The sequence below is a fragment of the Hyla sarda genome, chromosome 1 (genome assembly GCF_029499605.1).
Source record: "Hyla sarda isolate aHylSar1 chromosome 1, aHylSar1.hap1, whole genome shotgun sequence".
Taxonomy (NCBI): domain Eukaryota; kingdom Metazoa; phylum Chordata; class Amphibia; order Anura; family Hylidae; genus Hyla; species Hyla sarda.
In genome coordinates, this window is record NC_079189.1 from 13,061,144 (window position 1) to 13,085,518 (window position 24,375).

Genomic DNA, 24,375 nt, shown 5'->3' on the forward strand with positions numbered 1-24,375 from the left:
TGGCTCATGGATCGTACCCAGAGAGTGGTGGTCAATGATTCGTACTCTGATTGGTCCCCGGTAATTAGTGGTGTACCCCAAGGTTCAGTACTGGGCCCACTGCTGTTTAATTTATTTATCAATGATATAGAGGATGGTATTAACAGCTCTGTTTCTATCTTTGCAGATGACACCAAGCTTTGTAGCACGGTACAGTCTATAGAGGATGTGCATAAGTTACAAGATGACTTGGATAGACTAAGTGTCTGGGCATCCACTTGGCAAATGAGGTTCAATGTGGATAAATGTAAAGTTATGCATCTGGGTACTAATAACCTGCATGCATCGTATGCCTTAGGGGGGATTAAACTGGCAGAGTCACTGGTAGAGAAGGATCTGGGTGTACTTGTAGATCACAGACTACAGAATAGCATGCAATGTCAGGCTGCTGCTTCCAAAGCCGGCAGGATATTGTCATGTATCAAAATAGGCATGGACTCAAGGGACAGGGACATAATACTCCCCCTTTATAAAGCATTGGTACGGCCTCACCTGGAATATGCTGTTCAGTTTTGGTCACCTGTCCATAAAAGGGACACTGTGGAGCTGGAAAGGGTGCAGAGACGCGCGACTAAACTAATATGGGGCATGGAACATCTTAGCTATGAGGAGCGATTAAACGAGTTACAATTGTTTAGTCTTGAGAAGAGACGTTTAAGGGGGATATGATAAACGTATATAAGTATATTAATGGCCCATACAAAAAATATGGAGAAAAACTGTTCCAAGTTAAACCCCCCCAAAGGACGAGGGGGCACTCCCTCCGTCTGAAGAAGAAAAAGTTTAGACTCAAGGGGCGACATGAGAACTGTGAACTTATGGAACATTCTACCTCAGGAACTGGTCACAGCAGGAAAATTAACAGCTTTAAAAAAGGGTTAGATACATTCCTGGAACAAAATAACATTAATGCTTATGAAGAAATATAAAATCCCATCCCTTCCCCAATATCACGCCACACCCCTACCCTTCAATTCCCTGGTGGAACTTGATGGACGTATGTCTTTTTTCAACCGTACTAACTATGTAACTATGTAATCTAGATACCCACAGATAAATTGATGTCGTACATTGCATTTCAGCTTTCATTTTTTCTTTTTTGCTTGTCAACTTCGGTAGGGGTCCCCTGCGAAAAAAAAAAAATTCTGAAGGGTTCCCCAAGCTGAAAATGGTTGGGAAACACTGCCCTAGGGACAGATGGCATTAACCCCTTGTATTCGTGATGTCAGGGCGGGGTTTAGCCTATAACCACCCGAAGGTATACTGCTGGATCCTGGGCTAGGCACGGGGGCAATGAAGACACCGATGCCAAGTTACGGAAACGGTGGCTTTACTGAGGGTAGACAGTACAGTACAGTCTATGCAGTACAGCCAAGGCCCAAGGAGGTGACCAGTGGCACAGAGACCTTGCAGGCTTGCTGGGACTTGTAGTTGGATGGGTCAATGTAGTGCAGCCACGCTGGGTAGACAGATGACCTGACTTGACTGACAGGACGGTGGCTTTAGCTTACTTGTACTTGACTTGTGGCTGCAGGACTTGACTTGAGGCCTCCAATGCTCTGGACACACACACTGAGATTGACTTGCCTGCACTGGACCACAGCACAAAGAGCTCTAAGGGTCAGCAGGGTTTATATGGGGGAGACTAGCAGGGAGCCCATAGGTCACTCTTGGGGTCAGCTGGTCACTGGTACCTCCTGGGTAACAATCACATGGTACATTTTATTAAAGGTACAATACACTCAATGCATACATATTTACAATGGGGGAAACACTGCAGGGGGCCATTGGGACACGGAGGGACACTGCCTGTCAGGGCAGGGAAGGTATGGCATAAAACCATCCTGTACTGGGCCACCACACAGGCACATACTGAAATGAACAAAACCATGGTTAATAAATAATAAAGTGCCGCCAAGATTCAAGCTTATTCCCAGTTTAAGTGCTAGACAGTCTATCCTTTCCTGGCTGTTGTTGGATACCCACATCCAGCGCCTCCCGATGGCCAAAAACCATCATACACGGACTTCTCCGGTGCCTTCAGGATTGGTATTAGGTTCTTCTGTAAAAACCGATGAAAACGTGGTCTTAGTTTTACAACCTAGAAAGATGAAACAAGGTAAAGATTAGTTATACTGATATGTACAGTAACCCCCCGACCTACGATGGCCCCGACATATGATAAAATCGACATACGATGGCCTCTCAGAGGCCATCGAATGTCGATGTCAGCATCGACATACGATGCTTTTATATGTCGGGGCCATCGCATTAACTGCTATCCGACAGCGCAAAATGCTTAAGCTGCTGTCGGATAGTCTTGATGGACATATGTCTTTTTTCGACCATACTAACTATGTAACTATGTAACTACGCACGCCGCGCCGGCGCAGCAGCATAATAACGTCACCAGAAAGCGAGGCCCGGACCCTGCAGAAGATGCGGAAGAAGCCGGAGGATCGCGAAGAAGACACCGGAGCAGTGGGACAGCATCGGGAGCCCCTGGGACAGCATCGGGAGCGGTGAGGACCTGGTCCGGAGCGACGGGGACAGGTGAGTACAGCTTCCTATACTTTACATTGCACGGATCCCTCAACATACGATGGATTCGACAAACGATGGGTCGTTTGGAACGAATTACCATCGTATGGTGAGGGACCACTGTATAGCCGAAATGACACACACAGTCATCATGACGTCATCACTCATACACTGGCCCGAGATATTATAAAAGGCAAATGCACAATAGGGTATAGTCAGTGAGGGATGGGTTGGTAGGTGGATCCCAAAAACATCCATGACCAACAGTAGGGAGGGGCAGCAGCATTATCTACAGAGTCTTGGATCCTTCACTGTAGTAGCCAACATGGCGTCTTCTATATACACAAGACTGTCTAATAATACACTGCTCAAAAAAAAACAAAGAGAACACTTAAACAACACAATGTAACTCCAAGTCAATCACACTTCTGTGAAATCCCACTGTCCACTCAGGAAGCAACAATGATTGACAATCAATTTCACATGCTTTTGTGCAAATGGGACCGACAACAGGTGGAAATTATAGGCAATTAGCAAGACACCCCCAATAAAGGAGTGGTTCTGCAGGTTGTGACCACAGACCACTTCTCAGTTCCTATGCTTCCTGGCTGATGTTTTGGTCACTTTTGAATGCTGGCGGTGCTTTCACTCGACGGAGTCTACAACCCCCACAAGTGGCTCAGGTAGTGCAGCTCATCCAGGATGGCACATCAATGAGAGTTGTGGCAAGAAGGTTTGCTGTGTCTGTCAGCATAGTGTCCAGAGCATGGAGGCACTACCAGGAGACAGGCCAGTACATCAGGAGATGTGGAGGAGGCCATAGGAGGGCAACAACCCAGCAGCAGGACCGCTACCTCCACCTTTGTGCAAGGAGGAGCAGGAGGAGCACTGCCAGAGCCCTGCAAAATGACCTCCAGCAGGCCAAAAATGTGCATGTGTCCACTCAAACGGTCAGAAACAGACTCCATGAGGGTGGGATGAGGGCCCGACTTCCACAGGTGGGGGTTGTGCTTACAGTCCAACACCGTGCAGGACATTTGGCATTTGCCAGAGACCACCAAGATTGGCAAATTCGCCACTGGTGCCCTGTGCTCTTCACAGATGAAAGCAGGTTCACACTGAGCACATGTGACAGACGGGACAGAGTCTGGAGACGTGGGGGAGAACATTCTGCTGCCTGCAACATCCTCCAGCATGACCGGTTTGCCGGTGGGTCAGTAATAGTGTGGGGTGGCATTTTTTTGGGGGGACGCACAGCCCTCCATGTGCTTGCCAGAGGTAGCCTGACTGCCATTACAGTAGGTACCAGGATTAGATCCTCAGACCCCTTGTGAGAACATATGCTGGTGCGGTTGGCCCTGGGTTCCTCCTAATGCAAGACAATGCTAGATCTCATGTGGCTGGAGTGTGTCAGCAGTTCCTACAAGAGGAAGGCATTGATGCCATGGACTGGCCCGCCCGTTCCCCAGACCTGAATCCGATTGAGCACATCTGGGACATCATGTCTCGCTCCATCCACCAACCCCACGTTGCACCACAGACTGTTCAGGAGTTGGCGGATGCTTTAGTCCAGGTCTGGGAGGACATTTCTCAGAAGACCTTCCACCATCTTATCAGGAGCATGCCCAGGCATTGTAGGGAGGTCATACGGGCATGTGGAGGCCACACACACTACTGAGCCTCATTTTCACTTGTTTTAAGGACATTACATAAAAGTTGGATCAGCCTGTAGTGTGGTTTTCCACTTTGATTTTGAATGTGACTCCATATCTAGACCTCCATGGGTTGGTAAAACTTATTTACATTGATAATTTTTGTGTCATTTTGTTAACACATTCAACAACCATCAACCCACTCCTTCCAGTCTTTCTTCTCCCACCCATGCAGTAAGAGCTGTCAATCACTCTGTGTGGGTGTAGAAAGCAGGACTATTAGTGGGCAGGGGAAAGAGGACTCACAGGCTTCTTCTATTAGTGGGCAGGGAAAGTAGGACTCACATGCTTTTTCTATGAGTGGGCATTGGTTGTAGGACTCACAGGCTTTCTCAGAGTGGTCAGGGGAAATAGGACTCACAGTCTCTCTATGAGTGGGGAGGGAAAGTAAGACTCACAGGCTCTCTCTATTAGTGGGCAGGGGATGTAGGACTCACAAGCTTTCTCTATGAGTGAGCATGGAAGTAGGACTCACATGCTTTCTCTATTAGTGGACATGATAAGCAGGACTCACAGGCTTTCTCTATTAGTGGGCAAGGGATGTAGTACTCACAGGCTTTCTCTATTAGTGGGCAGGGGATGTAGGACTCACAGGCTTTCTTTATTGGCAGGGGATGTTTGACTCACAGTCTTTCTCTATGAGTAGGCAGGGGATACAGGACTTACAGACTTCTTCTATTAGTTGACAGGAGAAGCAGGACTCACAGACTTCTATTAGTGGGCAGGGAAAGTCGGACATTGCAGGCTTTTTCTATGAGTAGGTGGGATGTAGGACTCACAATCTTTATCTATGAGTGGGCAGGGGATGTAGGACTCACAGGCTTTCTCTATGAGAAGGCAGGGGAAGTAGGACTTACAGGCTTTCCCTATTAGTGGGCAGGGGATACAGGACTCACAGGCTTTCTCTATTAGTGGACAGGAAAAGCAGGACTCACAGGCTTTCTGTATAAGTGGTCAGGAGAAGTAGCACTCTCAGGCTTTCTCTATGAGTGGTCAGGAGAAGTAGGACTCACAGGCTTTCTCTATGAGTGGTCAGGAGAAGTAGGACTCACAGGCTTTCTCTATGAGTGGTCAGGAGAAGTAGGACTCACAGGCTTTCTGTATAAGTGGTCAGGAGAAGAAGGACTCACAGGCTTTCTGTATAAGTGGTCAGGAGAAGAAGGACTCACAGGCTTTCTCTATGAGACTACAGGGGATGTATGACTCATTGGCTCTCTCTGATGATAGTGCAGGGAAATCAGAACTCTCATTGGAGACCTAGTGGGCAGCTTTAAACCATAAATGTTCTTGAAGGCTAAGAAATTCTACATACAGTGGCGCAGATAGACCTGTCGGAGATAACTGTGTAGCCTGCTCCAAACATGGCTTCCTGGTCTCATCTAGGATCCGATAAGATTATTGACTATTTATCTCATAGTCTCAGCAGTAAGAACCTATAGCCGCTTATTGTACTTACAGAAGAAAATGATGAAGACCACAAAACCTTTCAAAGCAATATAAATGATGATTGAAAGGACGATGAAACCAATCTTGAATTCTGGTTTAAAGCTTCCTACAAAAAAAAAAAAATAATAATACATTTTTTTTTTATAATATGTAGGGGTTTACATTGTGTGATTCCCAAGCACCCAACAAAGATCCATGATTGTTCAGCCTCTAAGTACAAGATGTGAGCCTCCAGCTCAGCTGGACCAAGGAGCCTCCTTAGAGACCACACAGAACAAAGGCTACAAGTAGATATTACTTATATAAATCCACAGCCTGAATGATCGAGAACAAGAAAAAAAGAGGTCCAACCTACCATAAATCAGATCAGTTATGAGGGAGGGGTAATAGACCCTGCACCCCAGAGAACCCAAACCCACAAGGTTCCCTAAGAGACAATAGACTGTTACCCAAATAACCAGTTACAGAACCACCCCCCAGACCGGTAACATAACATTAACCCATTGTAGATATGACAATAACTACATGTGATGAAGTCAATGCATTAAGTCACTCACCAAATTTACTGTATAAGATCCCTACAATGATTGGAAACAAGATCTGTAAGAGCAGTATGAGGAATCTCCACAAGTACCTAGCAATCTTCACACATGTGTCATCATCTACAAAGAAGAAAACAATTCTACAGGAACTGTGCAATCGTCCAGAGCCGAGCAAAATGTGTAGCAGAGAATTTTATATATAACTTACTGAATCGAAGAGCATCTAGAAGACGTTTAGGAAGCAAATCTGCACAGAAATAAAAGTTCTCAGTCACTTAACCTTTAAGTAACAGTCCAGGAAATAATGATGCATTGTCCTAGTGCAGAACCTAGTGCAGGACCTGCAGAGGCGGAGCATGACACAGAGACTCTCAGAATAACATATAGGAGATCCCTTATGCTGCCCCGCCCCCGAGGACCTTGTACTACACATAACACAGTATCAGTTCTATCTGGAGTGTTTCTTTAAAGTGAATTGTGTATCACTGACCCTCATGTACCTTGTACTGGCAAAGTAATGAAAGACTGCCACAATTATAAGCTTATATAATAAACTAGTACAATATTATTACCTTGTCCAATAATGGTCTACAACATTTTAAGAGACTTTATGTTTCAGTTCCTCATTATTTCTAACATTTATTCCAAAATTTACCAAAAATTTTAAAGCCAAAATAGAGACTCAATCCCATAAGACCACTGGTAACACCCTCAAACCACCTATGTTTAGGCCAGATTTACGTGAACCCCACCACTTTTAAGACCTCGTTTCTGAGATTGTTCTGGCAAAACTGTAACTGCTGGCAATGTGGTTTTCTTTAGTAGCCGTTCTGAGGACACGTTCCTACAGTATTCGACACAGGGTTTCTTCCTGATGCTCCAGAAGTGGTGCCCCTTGCCACCTTACAAACACTGTTATATATGAATGTACCCTGGACTATTTCTAACCACAGCCTGTGTATAAGTAAAGACATAATAAACATGGATATCTCACCCAAAAATCTCAGTAGGTCAACCAGAAGAAGTATAGGAACCAGGAACAGGATTAAACAATAGGGGTTTTCTGATAATAGAAAGAAGATTTGACACGTGATGGACTGTAAAGATGGACTTTTAGGTAAATCTGTAGTGGTTCATGATATCTACTTTTAGAGGCTGAAATGTCTTTCATGGCTGGTTGTCTGGGTGCTAAAACCCCCATGATCATTAGAACAAGTGGGGAGCTGACCGTCCACTTTTCCACGTTGGTTCTTATGATGGCTGGGGGTCTTAGCACCCAGATAGTATTACTGTGTGTGAACAAAAGTGAAGGAAATAAGTGGGCTCTAATACTATCCAGAAGCCACTAAAGGTACAGTATTACTGTGTTGGGTACATGGCTGGGCACTTTCATTGTAAGGGGGCACTATTACTGTGTGGGGTATCTGAGGAATTATTTTTATAGGGAAACCTGGACAGATGGTGTTGTAGGTAGATATAGGGGGGGGAAAAAAACTGAAAAAAATGTAATACTAAAACATCCAATCGGTAGAGATGGAGAATGTTACCACGAATGATAAAACTCTGGCAGCAAACACTTCATAGCGATGTAAATAGTGACTACAACATCTGGTATTATATGTCTTATGTTATATTCTTACCGATGGACAGGATACAGATGGGGACCACTTGACAGAAAAGTGTGATCCAAGAACTGAAGTGACCAGTCAAATCCCTAACGTCCTTTTCCAGCGTGTTACAATTTTCTAGAGAAAAGATAAATATAAGTGAAAATGCTGAAACCTTTAACATATGGATCTGAAGAGATGTGACAAGTACAACGGGCAATAACATACAGTACAGTAATATGAAAGTATTCGCCTGCATGTGAGTGTGATGGCTGTACAATTGTCCCTGAGTGTCCGTATGAGTGATGATCAGGTCTGTCTATATGAGTGGTGATGAACTTGTTTTTTAAGTCAGACATCACAACATCATGTGGCAGAATGTTCCATAGTCTCACTGCTCTTAGAGTAAAGAATCTTTGTATGTGATAGTAGTGAAACCTTCTTTCCTCTAGAAGTAGCACATTCCCCCTTATCTTGGTTACCAGCCTATGTATAAAAAGATCACTAGAAAGGTCTCTGTACTGTCTATTCATTTATCCCTTCTCCTGTTATCTGACATTAGATTTTCCTGTGTAAATACAGTAGAGAAGAAGTCATTTAGTAGATTGGCCTTTTCCTCATCCTCCTCTACCATTACACCAACATTATTGCCTAAGGGTCTAACATTTTCAGTTTTAAGTTTCTTATTATTTATGAAGGTGAAGAATCTTTTTGTGTGATTTTTACTTTCTATGGCAATCATTCTTTCTGTTGCAATTTTGGCTAGTTTTATTTTTTTTTTGATGGACTTTATTCCTCTCCATATAATTGTTTAACACTTCCCCACTGCCTGCTTGTTTTAGTAGTCTGAACGCTTTCCTCTTATCATTTACCGTATCTCTTAACTGTTTTTGTTTACTACATTGCTTTCCTTCTATTTCTAACACGTTTATTCCTGTAGGGTATTTGTCATTTACAAGATCTATTCAGGATGCTCTTAAAAGTGTCCCATTTTGCTTGCATACCTTTATTACTGAGGGCACAGTCCCAATCAATGCCCCAAAGGTCATTTCTTAGTTGGTGAAAATTGGCCTTCCTAAAGTTTAATGTTTTGATAGCCCCTAGCACTAGTAGACATCCTTTTATGGGATAAATGAAGACTTATTATGTTGTGGTCACTATTACCAAGGTGACCTGCTACTTCTACTTTAGATACTATGTCTGGCCTATTGGTTAGTATAAGGTCAAGAAGTGACACCCCCCCTCTTGTTTGGTCCCTTATTGGTTGAAATAGGTAATTGACCTTTATTATTGCCAAAAACCTGCTTCCCAGTCTATACCGACGTGTTTCACTCATCTGGTATGGATATAGCTAAATAAGGGGTGCGCCCTGGAACCTGGCAGCATTGGTGTAACCGTGGGACATCCACCATGGGCCCCATGCCCTATAAAGGAGAGGGGGGATCATTCATGTTTCTTTGGTGGTTGCTGTCCTCTCGGCCCCATCCCTGAGTATTCAGTATGGCCACTGATAGCTATTATACCCGGACATACAGAAGGGAGTTTTGAAATTTATTGGTAGCTTCATTATAATACCAGGGTTCTAGACTTTCTGGGTCAGTTTCTATTAGACTCATTTTCTTCTGGCTCATCCTTATATCAGTCATTTTCGTTCATCTACTCTATGCCACCTCTACTATCTTGGAGAGGCAATCAGGGGCAGAACAAATCTTTGTGGGGCTACTTATCTTGTGTTGAAAAACTTGTTACATGTCATATTGACACCACTACTCTCTCTAAGGTTGCTCTGAGGGGTTGGCTTACTATCATTCCTAACATTAATATTTGTTTGAACCTGATCTGGAGCACGGGGAGGACATTGTTATCTTCAACTATTATCGTTTATTCATACCTATGGATATACTGTATATATTATATATTGCTCTATAAATATCTCCTCCATCCCTGAAGAACTCAATATGATACCGTGAGGGAAACGCGTTGGAAGAAGGAGTCAGAGATTTAGAGTTGCTCTATATTTATTTTGGAGACCTTTTGATTGTGTTAATACCATCCTTTTCCCCTCCACACAGTGTCGGTAGGGTTACTCCAGAGTAGGAAGGGAAAGTACATTCTGGGTGGTGAACATGGACGGTCACCTGTACCCCTCTTCCCTATCCAGTAGGGTACTACTTTGGATAACTATACCATATCCAGTATATAGTGCACAATCTCTCCTGTTTATGTATTGCACTTTTTGGTGCATCATTTTTTACTTCTATTTACTGCATTACCTTTTGCATCAGTTTTTGTACAAAGTTTTAATTGGATTATTAATGTACTAGTAGAGGTTATGTTTTATCCAATTTGGCCTCATTGACGTTATCAATAATAGTCCTATGTTAATTGATGAGATATCAAGGGCCGCTCATCTCGAGAGCATTTGAGGGAGACTCTGCATTATCCACCAATGGCCTAACAACCAGTGGTGCTGATATATAGAAAGATAAACTGCCAGGTGTATGATGGCACTCTCTGGGAATACATATCAGCCTTGGTAGTAGTCACCATAGCCACACATCCCCGATACAAGATGAATCACATCACCCCTGTGGTGGGAAGAGCCGACATAACTAACCTGCGTACAGGCATTGTTATATATAGGGCATGTAATGGAACACATCACCTACCGGTGTGTACTATGAATAGCGTGGTAAAGATGATAGAAACTTCAGGGTGTCGGTAGCATGCATTAGATAGTGTAGAAGTGCGCTCCAGCTGCTGGATACTACGCCGAACAACGGGCAATAACGGGCAATAGAACAAATTACCAATGGAAGTTGTAGTAAAACCCAACCTTTATTGGTACCAGCTAAAAAACACAGTTGCATGATAATAACCAAACATCATAAATCAAATTATAAAGGATTTGTACAAGGAACACTGTTTGCCATCTTGTTCAAAATCCAGGTAGAATTCCAATTTAGGTCTCAAAGGAAGTGCCCACATAACAGTATCTGACAACACCTGTGGTCATTCAACACCAACTGTCACTTCCTTGGTGCCAGAAGGGTCCCTAACTCCCAACGTGTTTCTATCATCTATTACTGTGAGGTCGTCAGGGGAGAAATAGTCCCTGGACAGTGAGCCAGTGATATGGGCAATGCCACTTTGGCAATGCATACAAGATAAACGCAATTAAGATTATATATATATATATATATATATATATATATATATATATATATACATACATATATGTATATATATATATATATATATATATATATATATATATATAATCTACTTATTCACCATATATATCATCAGAGTTCTCTATTCTGTTTACTTACTGTGAATTATCCGAAGACCTATTAGGAACAGGGCATTGACAAGAGGGTCCAGCGATAGACAGAACGCAGCAAATCCACGGGTATCTTCAGTAGAGTTCTGGGATGTGTTATGGATGCGGTGTTCTGAAACAAAACAAGGAGATGCTAAAATAAGTAATAAATACATCAGAAACATACAAATCTAACAATAGCACCTCTATTAATGGTGTCATTTTTTCCTTATGGTGACCACCAGCTGACAATGCACCCTAGGGAAAAAGTATGCAAATGAACTCTTCTACAGGGAAAAGGATGTTGGCTCTCTAGTGCCACCTGTTGGAAGAAGTCACTAGAGAGCCAGCTTTCTTCATTCTGGAGGAGAGCTCATTTGTATAGTTTTCTCCCAGGGTGCAGAGCTAACATGCTTATGTTTATGGTAGCGTCACACCGATCCAACATTATACAAAGTGTTAACCTCCTGTTCTAGATGTGAACATGGCTGTATGAATAAAGCTGGATGACTACCTGTCATTCTGTGTATGAGATCCAGTCCTACTACTGGTAGGGTCGTCAATGACCATTGCATCCAACCCTGCCATGTAGACTCACTGTGCCAAGGCCTCCATAATACTGGGTATACTGGTGAGCTGGTGGTGCTACTGGCAGTGCTGGTCTTCTTTATCAGACACTATAAAAGTACCCAATAGGGTAGAGAACAGATCTCACCACCACGGCTTACAACTACATTCAGGGACCCAAAATCAGCGTGGGTATCATTACCCCGGCAACTAGGATTATGTACTGTAGTTTAACATGCATTTACCATGCCAAATAGCTGTTTATCCTGTATGCCCCCTCCTCATATAGACATCAGTAACATACAGGGACGTGGCCCAGTAAAAGGGGCTTGGCTCATCATCACTAAATTTTAGCCAAGCATTGTTTCTCCTCTGCCCCAGTATTACCACTGCCTGACTGGTGAACAGAGGACGTAGTTCAGACATGCCAGACTTTAGAGGCAGCTAATAATATGGCACAGAAAAAACAAAGAAGCTGTGAGAAGATAAAAAAAAAGAGGGACCGTGCTGAGAAGACGTCTACTCCAGTAATGGCCAGAACCCTGGACCTGCTCTGAACCAGCAATCGCCTTATTCCCAGGTCCTCCATCTGAGTAATAGAACTGTAAACAAATGGCGGCCACCATCACCATCTCTGCTCCCATCCCAGTCATTGTTCCTGCTCCCATCCCAGTCATCGTTCCTGCTCCCATCCCAGTCTTGTTCCTGCTCCCATCCCAGGCTTGTTCCTGCTCCCATCCCAGTCATTATCCCTGCTCCAATTCCAGTCATTGCTCCTGCTCCCAGCCAAGTCATTGTTCCTGCTCCCATCCCAGTAATTGTTCCTTCTCCCATCTTAGTCATTGTTTCTGCTCCCATCCTAGTCATTGTCCCTGCTCCCATCTTAGTCATTGTTCCTGCTCCCATCCCAGTCATTGTCCCTGCTCCAATCCCAGTCGTTGTTTCTGCTCCCATCCCAGTCATTGTTCCTGTTCCCATCTTAGTCATTGTTCCTGCATCCATCCCAGTCATTGTTCCTGCTCCCATCCCAGTCATTGTTTCTGCTCCTATCCCAGTCATTGTCCCTGCTCCAATTCCAGTGATTGTTCCTGTTCCCATCCCAGTCATTGTCCCTTCTCCCATCCCAGTCATTGTTCCTGCTCCCATCCCAGTCATTGTCCCTGATCCCATCCCAGTCATTGTCCCTGCTCCCATCCCAGTCATTGTCCCTGCTCCCATCCCAGTCATTGTTCCTGCTCCCATCCCAGTCATTGTCCCTGCTCCCATCCCAATCATTGTCCCTGATCCCATCCCAGTCATTGTCCCCGATCCCATCCCAGTCACTGTCTCTGCTCCCATCCCAGTCATTATCCCTGCTCCCATCCCAGTCATTGTACCTGCTCCCATTCCCTATTCTGATCATACTGGATACCAAGCTGGTCAATATATTGTGAGGAATGATTGTATCACTGACACCCCTATAACAATGAATTATGGATCGCTCCACACACTGACCTGCTGGTGGTTGACTTTTATTTTCGTTAAATGGAGGAAACGTCACAGGATCTGTAAAAAAAAAAAAAAAGATATAAAAACTAAGATATAAAAAAAAAAGGGATTTGTCCCTTTATGGTAAATAGGTCTAAACTAATGCATTACGTGAAATCAAACATAGAAGCATTTCTGATAATGTCCTGTTTGAGAGCTATATGGGGGACATTTTTTAAAACCTCTGCAGAGGTAAAGTTACTGAGTTGCCCATAGTAACCAATCAGATCACTTCTTTCATTTTTTAGAGGCCTTTTTTTTAAATAAAAGAAACCTCTAATTTATTGCTATGGACAACTGGTCAACTTTTCCTCTGCACAGTTTTTGATAAATCTCTCCTGTAGACGTACTGATCCACATGGGCCTTCTTTGTTTTGTTAACCTGTTATGCTTGGTTACGACCACCTGAGAAGGTCGCACATGCTCAGTTCAACTGCAGTCTGAAAGTATTGGCACATGGTCTCCCCTGTATATGCAAGCAAGGGGGATTGTGGGAAAGTGTGTGCTCTGTTGCCTGTTAACAGGGATTTAGGTCATTTTACCTCCTTTACATATGCATATATGGAGCCAATATGGGCCCTGTGCCTTCTTTAAGGGCCCCTATATATATGTATATATATATATATATATATATATATATATTTTTTTTTTTTTTTTTAAAGGTTTACATTTTTTTAAAGTAGTAAAAAACATGTCAGAAACAATACAATTGGGTATTGTTTCCATCTCACCAATCCGATGGCCTGATAAGAAGATGAGACCCCAACACCACATACAGCTCCCGACTCACTGAAGTGTAGACGGCTCTGCTTCCTCTTTACTGAACGCTGTCACTACACACGTGGACGAGGTGAGTCCAGCACATGCCCTGCTCCCCACTTCAGACTGTGAGTTGGTGAAGGGGTTGGCGGGCCGTCTGAACTCCTTTAATAAGGAAGCAGCACAGTGTGCGTGCAGCCCCTGAGGACTGTACATCAGGATCGTTCTGGCCTGGGCACTGAGCACAACAGGAGAGAGATACTGTGCAGTGCGGGGTCGGGGTGTCTCTTTAACAAGCATGACATGTGGGGGCCGTCAAGGGACAGCGGAATATAACCCCAAAATCGGGAATATCCCCACTGATCTGGTATGGTATCACACAGGTTTGGCTTAGATACAGCAGAGTGTATCACACAGGCTAGGTTTACATACAGACTATAGGTGACATGTGGCGGACTCACCACTGATGATGATCCGGTATTGTATATGATGTGATGTTAATGTTGAGTTGACGTCTTTCCACAGGGTCACAGTGAATTTGGTCCCATCCTGTGCAGTCAGGTTCTTCAGGGTGAGGATACAGGTGTCATGGTTGTATATCAGGCGACCATAGTGTCCATTCCTCGGCTTGAGTTCACCATAATAGGTGCCAATATTCACATTGGCCTTGGAAACATCAAATTGATAACTGCCATTGAACTGACAGGACACATTAAGATGGAGGTCGGAGCCCAGCTGGGCCGGTACATCTACAGCTGTAAAAAGACCTGAAGGGGCAAAAGAAACACAAGCTATAAGAAGACATGAGACGCTGATATATTTATATATTGGGGGAGATTTAGCTAAACCTGTCCAGAGAAAAAGTTGCTGAGTTGCCCATAGCAACCAATCAGATCGCTTCTTTCATTTTTAAAGGGGTACTCCACTGGAAAACATTTTTTTAAATCAACTGATGACAGAAAGTTAAACAGATTTGTAAATAACTTCTATTAAAAAAAATCTTAATCTTTCTAGTACTTATAGGCTTCTGTATGCTCCACAGGAAGTTCTTTACTTTTTGATTTTCCTTTCTGTCTGACCACAGTGCTCTCTGCTGACACCTCTGTCTGTCTCAAGAACTGTCCGGAGCAGGGTAGGTTTGCTATGGGGATTTTCTCCTGTTCTGGACAGTTCCTAAAATGGACAGAGGTGTCAGCAGAGAGCACTGTGGTCAGACAGAAAGGAAATTTTAAAAGAAAAGAATCTCCTCTTGAGCATACAGCAGCTTATAAGTACTAGAAGGATTACAATTTTTTTTAATAGAAGTAATTTACAAATCTGTCTAACTTTCTGACACCTGTTCATTTAAAAAACAAAAAAGAATGTTTTCCAACAGAGGACCCCTTTAACAAGGTCTCTGCAAAATTAAAAAAGGGATCTGATTGGTTGCTATGAGCAACCCAGCAAATTTTCCACAGGACAAGTTTTGATAAATCTCCCCCTAAGTGTTACTGAAATCCGATTAGAAAGAAGATTGTGAACTGGGATACATACACGGCTGAGATACTGTAATCTACAGGGGCAGTGTGTTGCTCAGCTGTGTACCTAAGCCTATGATGTGTGATACTGTGCTGCTAATCTTTGTACCTAAGCCTATCTCTATGTATGTGCCTGTGCAGAGAGGGATGACTGGGGCCTTAGTGTAAGTGACTGTGTATATATTTGAGTGATTGTATGTCAGTGTGTCTGTATGATGTGTATATGTGTGTGTGTGTGTATCTCTATGTATGTGCCTATATATGTGAGCAAGTGAATCTATGTATGTGTGTGTGTGTATATATATATATATATATATATATATATATATATATATATATATACTGTATATACACGCATACATAGATTCACTTGCTCACATATATACACACATACATACATTCACTTGCTCACATATATATACATACATATACATAGATTCACATATATATATATATAATGTGAGCAAGTGAATCTATGTATATGTGTATATGTGAGCAAGTGAATCTATGTGTGTGTGTGTGTGTGTGTGTGTATATATATATATATATATATATATATATATGTATATATCTGTGAGTGATTGTATGTGTGTACCTGTATGTATGATGTGCCTGTTGGCTATATCTTTTAGTATATATTCCATGTTGTATGTATGTGTCAGTGTCTCTTTGTATGTGTGTATATTCCCTATGTACTGTATTTGTGTATATTACCTATGTACTGTATGTGTGTATATTTCTTATGTACTGTATGTGTCTTTATGTTATGTGCTTGTATGTATTGTATGAAGCACATTATTAGGGAATTAATAGAGGAATGTAAGCACATTATATAGAGAATTTATGGAAGCACAGAATATATTTTATTTATTTTTATATATTCTAGCACTGTGTATAGATCATTAATGGAGGCACAGTATAGTTAAATAACAGTGGCACAGTATATAGTTCATTAATGGTGGCACAGTATATAGGGAATTAATAGATGAATGGTGGCACAGTATATAGGGAATTAATAGATGATTGATGGCACAGTATATAGGGAATTATTAGATGAATGGTGGCACAGTATATAGGGAATTAAGGGGGGTACGGTATATAATTAAAGAGAAACTGACAGGCTGTTTACTCGCACTTAACCCAATACACTAGGTTACAGTGCAGGAGAACAGGAGAAAAATAATGTTATACTTACTAAATGTGGAGCAGCCGTTTTCTAGGTATTGCCCCACATTGCTAGTATGCAAAGTCAGTCTTGTGCGCAATGGAGGCGGAGCTTCCCTGCCTCCATCCTGTATGCTGTGCTATGCCTGGACGTCTTTGTATATTTACAATTCTTTTTTCTCCAACTCTAGTATATTGTAGACTGTAAGCATATATTAGTGTGGTGTCCATCTCTTCAGTGTAAGAACCAGAGCTGTGTGGAGATTCCTGCATAAGGTGGGTGCTGGGTGATTGGGGATGGGTGATTGGGGATGGGTGCTGGGTGATTGGGGATGGGTGCTGGGTGATGGGTGCTGGGTGATGGGTGCTGGGTGTTTGGGGATGGGTGATTGGTGATGGGTGATTGGGGATGGGTGATGGGTGATTGGGGATGGGTGATGGGTGATTGGGGATGGGTGCTGGGTGATGGGTGCTGGGTGATGGGTGCTGGGTGTTTGGGGATGGGTGATTGGTGATGGGTGATTGGGGATGGGTGATGGGTGATTGGGGATGCGTGCTGGGTGATTGGTGATGGGTGATTGGGGATGGGTGATGGGTGATTGGGGATGGGTGATGGGTGATTGGGGATGGGTGATTGGGGATGGGTGCTGGGTGATTGGGAATGGGTGCTGGGTGATTGGGGATGGGTTCTGGGTGAGGCCAGATACAGTGCACGTTCTGTCATATAGAGGTCCGACCGGGGCATATAGGGGGAGATTTATTAAAACCTTTGAAGAGGAAAAGCCTTCTGCAAAATGAAAGAGACGATCTGATTGGTTGCTATGGGTGACTGCACCGCTCTTTCTCTGCACAGGTTTTAATGAATCTCCTCTATAATACAGTATACTATAGGGCAGCTGTCACATGTTTTCTGTAAATACTGACATCACAGCCAAAGTGTATATACACATGGCAGACCTTCATAGAAACTGTTCTTGACTCGATTTTACAAAAGCACCAACTTTTATGGGGCCAGGAATGTCGAGGAGGCCTGGCGGGAGTCCACTGTGTCCCTGGGCCGCAGCACATCTGCCCATTAAGTCTGGCAGACGTTTTTTAAATTATGAGAAGTGCCCTCTTTTTTACTTGAGCCCCTGCCCTCCAAAATGTCTGTGCACGTCCCTGGTCCCTATAGACGGCAATGTATTCCGGACGGATTCCATGATCGTTCTTTCGGTGGCCGAATTTCAGCGGCGGAAATATCCGGTATAGAGATGAGCGAATCGAAGTTGACGAACCCGAATTTGTTACGAATTTCATGAAAAATTCGATTTGCAACGAATGCGAATATCGCTGTGATTCTATTGCGCGAATCGCTTCATTAAACTTCATTTTACAGCGTTCCAGGCTATTGTAGAGCTAAGATGGCGGATCCACATGTGAGTACATGGGGCAGGGGATTATGGGAGGGCGGGAAACAGCGGCGGGAATGAAGGTAGGCGGGCTGACCCTGAATCACATGTGAGATGCAGCCTATCAGTGTTCACTGACCCCTGTGATGTCACAGCCCCTATATAATCGACGGCCATCTTGCCTCTCTTCATTTCATCTATGCACTCAGATGGAGAAGACGGGACTGCGTGTGTGTGTGAATAGCTCATACCACAGCGTTACACTGCAACTGCTACTCACATCAGCATTAGGGAAAGGCAGGAGTGCAGAGTGCTGTGCTGTTACACTGAGAAGGATCATTGATTGCTAAACCTCCTATTCACGTTATTGAGCATTGCAGCAGAGAGGGGCAGATAGCTGTCAGCTGCCTCATACAAATCTCCAAGCTGCCTGAACTTTCTGAAGCATCTTATCTCCTCATTTTTCAGCTCTATTGAGTTTTTTTTTCTCCACAAATCTTCTGCTGCTCAGAATTGTGTTACAGAGTGCAATTTAGGGTTTAATCCCTGGATTTTTTTTTTGTAGTGCTGCACTGTTGGGACCTGCTGCTGTTCAGAAATACGTGATTGTTCAGTGGACTGTAGGGCATTTGTACGATTTTGTACCTGTTCATCTGTCAAGGGGCTGGCTACATACTGTGCAAGTCCAAACAATACTATTCACTGTCTTTTTTTTTTTTTAATAGTTTTTTCTGCGTATAGTTAGGCATATATAACTGTCATCATCAGTGCATACCGCATAGGTACATCCAAGTATTGTACCATTTAGCACCTGTTAAAGGGGTACTCCGCCCCTAGACATCTTATCCCCTATCCAAAGGATAGGGGATAAGATGTCAGATCGCCGGGGTCCCGCTGCTGTGGACCCCTGGGATCGCTGCTGCAGCACCCCGCTATCATTACTGTGCAGAGCGAGATCGCTCTGCACGTAATGACGGGCAATACAGGGGCCGGAGCATCCTTACGTCCCGGCTCCGCCCCTCGTGACGTCACGGCCCACCCCCGTCAATACAAGTCTATGGGAAGGGGGCGTGGCGGTCGTCACGCCCCCTGCCATAGACTTGCATTAAGGGGACGGGCCGTGATTTCATGAGGGGCGGAGCCATGACGTCACGCTGCTCTTGCCCCTGTATTGCCCGTCATTACACACAGAGCGAACTCGCAGCGGCGATCCCCGGGCTCCCCAGCAGCAGGACCGCGGCGATCTGACATCTTATCCCCTATCCTTTGGATAGGGGATAAGATGCCAGGGGCAGAGTACCCCTTTAAGCAGTCAAGGTGCTCCATACCGTCAAAGTTCAAACCGGCTGGTGTTTTTAAAAAATACAGAGTTTTTCTGCTAATAGTTAGGCATATTACTGCCCTCATCAGTGTATACCGCATAGGTACATCCAAGTAGTGTACCATCTAGTACATGTTAATCTGTAAAGGGCCTACATACTGTTCAAGGACAGCCATTAAGTAATCACCTGCTGCTGTTCTAGACAAATACTGTTTAAAGAGTAGTGTAGCGTATTGTAATACCCTCATGAACGCACTAAGTATGTCAGGCAGAGAAGTGCCAGGACGTGCACAGAGAAGGGGCAGAGGCCTAAATACTTCAGGCAGAGTTGGCAGCAGACTTGGGGCGAGTGGCAGCAGGAGTCGCAGCGAGAGGCCTGAGCTCCCTTTATTAGCCAGCGGTCGTGTCCCCACCAGCAACCCATCTGCTGTCATGGATTGGTTAACACACTCATCCACATCATCAAAAGTGACATCTGACACCCCCAGTCAACAGTCGGTGGGTTCCTCAGACACAACCCTCAATTGGCATGACCCGGGAGCAGTCCCTGTCCTCCCATTGCCTTTGTCCTATGCTGTTCCCTCTCCTAAAGAAGTATATTATGCTGTGGGTTCAGCTCCACTATTTACTGAGGACGATCTAATAGAGCACGGTCAGCAGCTACTGGACAGCCAAGAAGGGGAGGAGACATGCGCTGCTTGCTTCGCTAGGCGGCCAAGTAGTGATGCGGAGAGTGACTTGGGAGGCGGTGTTGCAAGTGTTCAGGGTCCTGAAGCAGACACTGTTGGGGACCCGGGGGGGACATCAGTGACGTGCACACACCTGTGGATTATGATGAAGCCGATCGCAATTGGGAGCCGGGTGCAGAAGGGGCTTCATCATCGTCAGGAGAAGAGAGTTGCAGGTTGCCCTTGAGGCAGCAAGGCGGTAGAACAGTTGGCTGTCAGAGTGGTGGCAGTAGTGGAAATTCAGGAGCCAAACGTGCCCGGGGGAGACCACCAGATTCGCGGCAGCCTACATTTCCGGGAGGTAGTGGAACAGGGGTTCCTGGAGACGGCGCCAGCAGCAGTCCATTAGTACGGACTGCGGGTGGGAAAATTAGCTACTCGGCGGTGTGGAAGTTTTTCATAAGGCATCCGGAGGAGGTTCACGTAGCCACATGCAAGATCTGTCGGCAGAAGGTGAAGCGTGGCCAGGGTCCCAATGTCGGCACCACGGCCCTGGCGCAGAAGTTGAATGTGCTCCTGTTGCAGTCCCTCCCTTTTCAAGTGGTGGACTCTGCACCTTTCAGAGAATTGATGGCTTGTTCCGAGCCGAAGTGGAGAGTCCCAAGTCGTCATTTCTTTGCGAAGAAGGCAGTACCAGCACTGCATAAGTTTGTACAAGAGAAGGTGGGCCAGTCCTTGAGCCTGTCGGTGTGTTAAAAAGTGCACGGCAGCGCTGACGTGTGGAGCTGTAACTACGGGCAGGGACAATACTTGTCTTTTACGACTCACTGGGTAAATGTGGTTCCTGCACAGCCACAACAGCAAATTGGACAGGTCACACCGCTTCCTCCTCCAAGCTCTCGCTCCCAGGCAGTTGGTCCTGTTACAGTGTGCGACGCCGCCTCCTCATCCTCCACCCTCTCCTCGGCCTCCACTGCACGGCCAAATCTCGGTGGCCCTTCATCGTACCATGTGTGTAGGGCACGGCAGTGTCAAGCTGTTCTTCACATGGTTTGCCTTGGCGAACGGAGTCACACAGGGGAGGAACTGCTGAAGTTCATTCGTAAAGAAATCTGAGTATGGCTTACTCCACGAAATCTGGAAATAGGAAACATGGTGACCGACAACGGGAAGAACATTGTGTCAGCGCTGCGACAAGGAAGTGTGAAACATGCGCCCTGCATGGCACACGTATTGAATCTGGTTGTCAAGCGCTTCCTCAAGTCTTCTCCCCATTTGCAAGACATCCTGAAAATGGTAAGGAAACTGTGCATGCACTTCAGCCACTCGTACACCGCCAAGCACACCTTCCTTGAGCTGCAGCATCAGAACGGTATCCCACAACATAGTCTTATTTGTGACATCGCCACACGTTGGAATTCCACCCTCCATATGTTGGACAGACTATACGAACAAAGAAAAGCCATCACCGATTTCTTGATGATCCAAGCAGATAGGAGTACTCCCCTGTGTAACTTCAATGTGAACCAGTGGCAGCTCATACGTGACACTTGCCGTTTGCTGAGGCCCTTTGAGGAAGCCACATTATTTGTGAGTCGCCTGGATTACGCCATGAACGACGTAATTCCACTCCTACATTTCCTTCAACAAATGATTGAAACCATGGCTAGTCACGGCAATGGAGACGTTGCGCCTACATCTCCAGGCTACATGGGCCCTGTGGGGGCTGAACTGGAGGAGGAGGATGATGAGGGGCAGAGCGGAGCACAGTTTAGGTTGGATGAGATGGCCGGTGTTTCTAGTCTTCGGACAGTAGAGGAGGAGCAGGAGCAGCCAGAGGAGCTGGAGGGTTATGAGGAAGTTGAGACAGAGGACCCAGACACACCGTGGCAGTATGCAGTGGAGATGGAGGCAGGTAGTCCTTCCGAGTCACTGGCGCAAATGGCACGATGCATGCTCAGTTGCTTGCGTAGTGACCCCCGAATTGTCAAAATTCGTCAGCTGGATGACTTCTGGATATCCACCTTATTATACCTTCGCTACCGTCCCAAAATGGGGGCCTTTTTTACACCCACTGAGAGGGAGGACAAACTGACCTACTACAGAGAGTTTCTACGTAGTCAGTTGGCTGATGCCTATCGGCCACATGGTCCATCCACTCGCAGGTCTGACTCTGGGGACACTCTGAGCTCACCTTCCACTGCCATGGCTGCTGGGGAGGGGAGGGGTGGCAGGAGCACTCAATCAGCAGCACCCTGAGTCTACAGTCGCTGATGAATAGCTTTCTTCACCCGCATAGTGAATAACTCATCATCAGCAGGTAGACATGGAGCAGGACCTGAACCAGCAGGTGGTGGCATACCTTGACATGGCCATGCCAACAACCATTGAAGATCCGCTGGACTTCTGGGCAGCCAAACTTGATTTATGGCCACAACTAGCAGAGTTTGCCCTGGAAAAGCTGTCCTGCCCGGCCAGTAGTGTGCCACCAGAGCGAGTGTTTAGTGGGGCCATAGTCACCCCAAGGCAAACTCGTCTGTCCACTAAAAATGTGGAGAGACTGACGTTTGTCAAGATGAATCAGGGATGGATCAGCCAGGATTTCCAGCCACCAATGCTAGATGGCTCGGAGTAGATTGACCATGCTCCTACAACAAAAATTTCTCAATTATGGTTGGTTATGAAACCCTCTGGGGCAGACCTGGGCATTCTATGGCCCGCTTGCCATATACGGTCCTTTGATTGGCTCTGACCAGCCCGCGCTGACTGGGGGACAACTATGCTGCCTAATCTGGGGGACATCTATGCTGCCTAATCTGGGGGACAACTATGCTCCTAATCTGGGGGACATCTATGCTGCCTAATTTGGGGGACATCTATGCTGCCTAATCTGGGGGACATCTATGCTGCCTAATCTGGGAGACATCTATGCTGCCTAATCTGGGGGACAAGTATGCTCCTAATCTGGGGGACATCTATGCTGCCTAATCTGGGGGACAAGTATGCTCCTAATCTGGGGGACATCTATGCTGCCTAATCTGGGGGACATCTATGCTGCCTAGTCTGGGGGACAAGTATGCTCCTAATCTGGGGAACATCTATGCTGCCTAATCTGGGGGGCAACTATGCTCCTAATATGGGGGAAACTGATGCTTCTGGCCTTGGGCCTATAATTTTTTGAAGTTTAGCAGTAGCTAAATACATGCTTAATGCAAATGTCAACATTGATCTTTAAATGTAAGGGGTTATGAAACCCTCTTGGGTACTGCGAATGCCTGCTCCATACTCATTCTGTGTCTTTCAGGAACTACTTGCCTCCCTGCCCTCAGGCCTTTTTTCTATGGAAAAGTGTACCTTCAGCTGTTGTATAACTACAACTCCCAGCTTGCACAAACAGCTAAAGTGCATGCTGGGAGTTGTAGTGGTGCATCTGCTGGTTGCATAACTACAACTCCCAGCATGCCTGTTGGCTGTCGGTGACTGCTGAGAGTTGTAGTTTTGCAACAGCTGAAGGCACACTGGTTGTGAAACTCAGAGTTTTTTTTTTACCTAACTCAGTGTTTCACGACCGGTGTGCCTCCAGCTGTTGCAAACTACAACTCTCAGCAGTCACCGTACACCATGCACCGTACATGCTGGGAGTTGTAGTTTTGCAACAGCTGGAGGCACACTGGTTGTGAAACACTGAGTTAGGTCACAAACTCAGTGATACATAACCAGTGTGCCTACAGTTGTTGCAAAACTACAACTCTCAGCAGTCACTGACAGCCAACGGGCATGCTGGGAGTTGTAGTTATGCAACAGCTGGATGTCCCCCCCCCCCCATGTGAACGTACAGGGTACACTCACATGGGCGGAGGATTACAGTAAGTATCTGGCTGCAAGTTTAAGCTGCCGCAAACTTTCTGCTGCGGCTCAAACTGCCAGCGAGAAACTACTGTGAACCCCCGCCCAGGCGACTGTACCCTAAAAACACTACACTACACTAACACAAAAAATAAAATAAAAAGTAAAAAACACTACGTATACACATACCCCTACACAGCCCCCCTCCCCAATAAAAATGAAAAACGTCTGGTACGCCACTGTTTCCAGAACGGAGCCTCCCGCTGTTGCAAAACAACTCCCAGTATTGTCGGACAGCCGTTGACTGTCCAGGCATGCTGGGAGTTTTGCAACAGCTGGAGGCACCATGTTTGGGAATCACTGGCGTAGAATTCCCCTATGTCCACCCCTATGCAAGTCCCTAATT

The 24,375-nt window shown here is 45.2% G+C and overlaps 1 protein-coding gene across 5 annotated transcripts in view; it reads right to left on the reverse strand.

The window, feature by feature from the left end:
• Positions 1 to 1,361: 1,361 nt before the first annotated feature.
• LOC130310990 (uncharacterized) overlaps positions 1,362 to 24,375 on the reverse strand; it is a 44,051-nt gene continuing 21,037 nt past the window's right edge. For 2 of the 5 annotated variants that reach the window (XM_056552455.1, XM_056552468.1), the window contains exons 3-11: positions 14,524 to 14,829; positions 13,271 to 13,321; positions 11,220 to 11,342; positions 7,921 to 8,025; positions 7,275 to 7,343; positions 6,489 to 6,527; positions 6,296 to 6,400; positions 5,749 to 5,844; positions 1,362 to 2,140 (exon numbers count right to left, since the gene is read on the reverse strand). In XM_056552455.1, coding sequence (XP_056408430.1) covers positions 2,055 to 2,140; positions 5,749 to 5,844; positions 6,296 to 6,400; positions 6,489 to 6,527; positions 7,275 to 7,343; positions 7,921 to 8,025; positions 11,220 to 11,342; positions 13,271 to 13,321; positions 14,524 to 14,829 — 980 coding nt within the window. In that variant the 3' untranslated portion in view covers positions 1,362 to 2,054. The remainder of the gene's footprint in view (positions 2,141 to 5,748; positions 5,845 to 6,295; positions 6,401 to 6,488; positions 6,528 to 7,274; positions 7,344 to 7,920; positions 8,026 to 11,219; positions 11,343 to 13,270; positions 13,322 to 14,523; positions 14,830 to 24,375) is intronic. The other 3 variants (XM_056552461.1, XM_056552473.1, XM_056552479.1) reach the window with 3 other exon arrangements.